This window comes from Tupaia chinensis, unplaced genomic scaffold (genome assembly GCF_000334495.1).
Source record: "Tupaia chinensis unplaced genomic scaffold, TupChi_1.0 Scaffold148557_1, whole genome shotgun sequence".
NCBI classification, from domain to species: domain Eukaryota; kingdom Metazoa; phylum Chordata; class Mammalia; order Scandentia; family Tupaiidae; genus Tupaia; species Tupaia belangeri.
Window position 1 is genome coordinate 1,322,284 of NW_006208406.1, and position 5,648 is coordinate 1,327,931.

A 5,648-nucleotide genomic window follows, 5' to 3' on the forward strand; every position below is an offset into this window, starting at 1 on the left:
ACCTCAGCGGCCCGGCCTCCGCCCGCCGCGTCCCCGCCGGCCAGACTGAGGTTCTTGTGGTGCGCGCGCACGTGCGCGAGCCCGCGCGGGGCGTGCGTACCGAGGGGCGGGGCCCAGGCCTCCAACGCCGTCTCCTCAGGTCCGGGCACGCGCTCCCACGCGGCTCGCGCCCCACGCCCCGCCCCCTCGCCCGCCCTCGAGCTTGCTCGGAGTCTCAGCGGAGACACCGCAGAGACCGCCCCGAGACGAAATAGCCACGCCTTCTCCCCTTCCGGAGGACAACGTCGGGGCGTGGCCTGGGCGGGACTCCGCGATAACTGACGTCAGGCTCGACCAACGAATGCACAGGTAGGGCGGGCCGTGGTTCTGGACAGGCTCCCTCCAGTCTGGAGGAGAACGAGAGAGCAACCGGGGTAGAGTGGTGACGGTCTTAGCACGTAATCCTTTGTAAATATTAGCAAGACTAATCAATGGGGAGTTACATTGTAATAGACGTTTATGAGTGTGCTATATCCCAAGTCCTGGAGGAGGCGCTGCAGTATATAAAATCTGTTAACTCAAACAATTCGAGCGCCAATTCCGCCAAACAAACGGGAATGCTAGAAGGTGCCTGCCTACCCTTTGACAAACATGTAATATACCGCTATAGAAGGCCCAACGTTCGAATGCAGCAGACTTGAGTTGTTAGTTGGAAAAGTAAATTAGTTGACTCTTAAAATCCACCTAGCCTTTGGCCTAGCAATTCCATCTCGAGAAATTTGAATTACGTTTTTCGCCAATGTCTATTTGTGCTGGCCAGCTGGTGGCATGGTGGTTATTGTGGCTGGATTCTGGAACTGAGGTTTGAATCTCGGACCCGGGGTCTTGAAAGACACATCGGGCGGTGTCTATGCATGTTCAAAATCCTGGGGAGAGTGGAGTAGAAAAGAAAGGATTGGGGCGCCTCCCCCACCTTCGAATGCTTTCTGATTTTCTCTTCCTCTGTCTCCAGCCAGTCCACAAACCCCATAGCAAACTAAAAAAGAAAAAGGAAAGAAAGAAATTTGTACAAAGAGATTGCACTTTGCAGCAAAATTTCAGAAATAGCCTACGTGTGGTCAGCAAATTGCTTGAGGTCTGCATACAGCAGAATAGCATGGCAGCTCTTGGAAACAATGAGATAGATCTATATGGAGTGATATGACTTCCAAAATCATGTTAATAGAAAACAAAAACAAGATATTTTGTTGAAAATGAAATGTGTGCAAAAATATGAATATATTTATGCAACTACACTAAAAAGCTGGAAAAGAAACTGGAGGGCAGGAATAGGAGAGAGACTTATTTTCAGTAAGACAGTATGAGTAAAAGCAAGGAGGTCAGCAGTTTGGTTTTGTGGGTACACCAAGTACAGGGCACAAGAGTTAAGGCTAGTGGGCTATAGCCAACTCTGCAGTGTTTGACATCATGAGAAGGAGTCTGGGCTTCATCCTGAGAGCAATGGGGCAATAAGAATTGTATATAAGGAGGTCAAACGGTATTATCTGTGAACTTGAAAATGGTCCAGCAAATGTCTCAGGTATCACGTTAGGGGCAGATGGAGGACAGCAGAGGATAGCAACGGAACTGAAAAAAATGTGGAAGTCATAGTATCAGCAAAACTTGAGGGAATATTTTGCTGGTAGGGGATGAAAAGGATGACAGGAATGCTTCCTGGATGACTCAAATTTTTATTGCGAAGGACTGCAGGAATGGAAGTAACAGAGGATGATAGTAGCTTAGTTTTCCCCTAAAGAGAATGGTGTAGGGCATAAATCTGGAAACCAGCCCCTGCAATCTAGGCCCCGAGAACAGTTTTCTGAAAGTTTAGTTTGAATAGGTCCTTTTTCTAGAAATCAGCCAAGAAGGCTACTTAGCTAGAGTGGGTATTAAGGAAGAGGTCTTTATATCTTTGTAGGGATCATGGGATGATTAATATGGTAAAAAGTGACAATCTTTCTAGCCACCTCCCAACTAGTGCTCTCCTCAAATGATACACTTTGCATAAGTTATATAAATTATATATACCATGCTAATAAAATTCAGCATTGTTAAAATTTACTCAAAATCTCCAGTTATTACTTGGCAATTGGGGAATGTTCTATGTCTTATAAAGAGTTCCAAATGATGAGAAAAATGGTAATCTGTTGAAAAAGAGTCTTAGTGTGTATGATGGATGCACCAACTTTTCTTGGTCCAATTCAGTTAACTTTGCTGTGGTGGTTTGTAACATATGTGATTGAATGTTATCATGTAAAAGTATAGGTTCATGTCTCTTAACCCATATAGAGTGGCTGTACATCAATTTTTGATGTAGAATTTCAACTTCTTAACAAAAAGTTCAAAATTTCCAAAAAAAATCCTGAATTTTAAAGATAACTTTCAAAATATGTGTTATAATTTTGTTTGTGAATCTATAACAGAGACAGTATATTTTCAAATATTTTTGAAAAAATATGTACATGTCAACTAGTCAAACGGTTGAGAAGCAAACAGCCAGCCCACAATTCACACATGAACCTTCCCAACTCAGTTTTGCCTACCAAGTAGTCTGTGGTTTACCACCTGCTAGCAAAGATCGGCCTTTTCTTTCCTTCTTCAAAGACTTCCTCAAAGTAATCCTCTGGTTGTGGCTGCTCTTTTGTGATCTCTTCTGATTACAATGCTGAGCTGGAAAAGTCTAGGTTATTTTATGGTACAAATTCTTTCATATGACTTCTCTAATCCTCCCTGCCAGGCAGAACTGTTTATGATGCCAGGCAATCTTTCCAAGAGCTTCTGTTGGCTTTCTTGAGATCCACCTTAGTTACATAGTTTTCTGGTCATATCTTCAGATATAACATTCCAGTCAAAGCCCTGGCAATAACAAGTATTTCCAATTTCTGATGCAAGGCAACGGGTATTATTGAACTTATGCAAATAACCCTTCTGCCACAAAATAAGAATACTCACAAATATTCTCCAATTCCAGAGGGGTCAGGAAGGGAGAAAAGTTTATGTTTCAATTTTTTTAAAAAATCAAGCAAAAAAAAGGCAAAAAACATTTTAACAAATTGCTGAGCCTATCAACAGCTCAATAGAAAGCAAAATCCTTAAATCTGGAAAAGAAAGCATAGTAAAAATATCAGTACTATTTTAGTCAAAAGTCATAAAACTCTGTTTCACCAGTCCAGTCTCATGTAATTAATCTCTCTTCAGTTAAATTTGCAGTGTTACAGTGGTCCAAGCTTTCTGTTTAAGTCCTGGACGTTAACCATCAACATTATTGTTGATAACAGAATTTGGGGGTCTGGAAGATGGGGTTTAGAGCAGAGATTCAGTGGCCTCAGTCCCAGAACACGACAGGACACACCTCAGATTTAAATGGTTTCTCAGATTTATTTTATTTTAGAATTATTATTTTATTTCATTTGTTATTATTATTATTTGTTTAATTTGACCAAAGAGAGAGAAAACAAGCCTCAAGATCCAGAACTCAACCATGGTCGGCCATGTGGGAGTCCAACACCTTAGCCACCACGTCACCTGTTGGCCCCACTTCTCAGATTTAAATGGCTTCTGGCTGGGCTTTTCCGGGGTCTGGAAATGGGGTTTAGAGCAGAGATTCAGTCTCCTTGGTCCCAGAACACGGCAGGACACACCTCAGATTTAAAGGGCTTCTCAGATTTAAATGGCTTCTGGCTGAGCTTTTTCCGGATCTCTTTCCTATGTTTTTGTTTTGTTTTGTTTTTGTTTGTTTGTTTTGTTTTTTTGAGAGGCTTTTGCTACAGGGCGTGTGCGCTCACCAGAAAGACAGAGAGAGACAGAGAGACAGAAAGCAAGAAATCACCCCCAAGAGAGGATGGCCACGCCGCAATCCTTTCTCCTCCATTCTCCTTTTGGGATCTTGGGCATGCTCGCACACACGCCCGGTGTGAGTTTAAGTCACCGGGTCTGGGACTCAATCCATGGTTGACTACATGGGAGTCCAGCGACATAGCCATTATGCTGACTGCTGGTCCCCCTCCTTCCTATGTTTTTTGACAAAAGCATTTTTAGTTCTTCCTTTTCCTAATTTCATATGATCTGAATAACTACTATATCATGACCTTTTTTGTGTTTCTAATTATTTTTATTTATTTATTTATTTATTTATAGAGAAATTTTTGCTATAGGGCACATGCACTTGCCAGATTCAGAGAAATAGAAAATGAGAAATCACTCACCCCAGTGGGGATGGCCACGCTACAATCTCTTCTCCATTCTTCTCTTGAGATTTTGAGCATGCATACAAACATACCCAGCCTGAGTTTTTTGTTTTTGTTTTTAAGAATTATTTAACTTTATTTATTTATTTATTCATTTGTTTACATTTAACCAAAGAGGGACAGAGAATGGGAGAGAGAGAAAGCAAGTCATCAGGCCCAGGACTTGAACTGCAGAACTGCAGTCAGCCATATGGGAGTCCAGTGCCTTTAACCACCACACCACCTGCCAGCCACGAACTGGGCATGAGTTTTAAGTTACCAGGTTGGGACTTTAACCACTGTCAACTATATGGGACTTCAGCGATGTAACCACTATGCAATCTGCTGGTCCCTGTTATATTATTTTTTAATTGGACCAGAGAGAGAAAGGAAAAGAGAGAAAGTAAGCTGCCAAGTCTGGGACCTGAACTGTGGTCGACCATGTGGGAGTTCAGAGCCTCAACCACCATGCCACCTACTGGCCCCAGTGTTTTCTAACCTATATTAGCTATCGATTTTCTTTTCTTTTCACCTAACTCTGTTCGACTCGTTTAGGGTTCATGCTTAATGTTGCTATAGATGAACGAAAATAATATATTTGGGTAGGGACCAGCAGTTAGCATAATGGCTACGAACTGGGCATGAGTTTTAAGTTACCAGGTTGGGACTTTAACCACTGTCAACTATATGGGACTTCAGCGATGTAACCACTATGCAATCTGCTGGTCCCTGTTATATTATTTTTTAATTGGACCAGAGAGAGAAAGGAAAAGAGAGAAAGTAAGCTGCCAAGTCTGGGACCTGAACTGTGGTCGACCATGTGGGAGTTCAGAGCCTCAACCACCATGCCACCTACTGGCCCCAGTGTTTTCTAACCTATATTAGCTATCGATTTTCTTTTCTTTTCACCTAACTCTGTTCGACTCGTTTAGGGTTCATGCTTAATGTTGCTATAGATGAACGAAAATAATATATTTGGGTAGGGACCAGCAGTTAGCATAATGGCTATGTCGCTGGACTCCCATGTAGTTGACCACGGTTCGAGTCCCGGACCCAGTGGCTTAAACTCATATCAGGCGCATGTGCATGCATGCCTAGGATCCCAAGAGGAGAGTGGAGGAGAAGGGATTGCAGTGTGGTCATCCCCCCCTGGGGGGTGATTTCTTGCTTTCTGTCTCTCTCCGTCTCTCTGTCTTTCTGGTGTACACACGTGCCCTATAGCAAGAAACCTTAAATATATATATAATATTATATATTAATATATTATAATATATAAATGCATTTATATATATTTATGCATATTATATGTATGTATATACATGTATATTATATATGCGTATATATGTATATTATATATATATATATTTGGGTAAAAAAAATAACTGTTTACCTAAGTTCACGTAT

At 42.0% G+C, this 5,648-nt stretch overlaps 1 protein-coding gene across 1 annotated transcript in view; it reads right to left on the reverse strand.

The window, feature by feature from the left end:
* The window catches only part of CUNH16orf87 (chromosome unknown C16orf87 homolog), a 75,521-nt gene that overhangs the window by 44,765 nt on the left and 25,108 nt on the right, over positions 1–5,648 (reverse strand). The window contains exon 2 of the mRNA XM_006170467.3: positions 195–386. Within this exon, the coding sequence (XP_006170529.1) occupies positions 195–386 (192 nt within the window). The remainder of the gene's footprint in view (positions 1–194; positions 387–5,648) is intronic.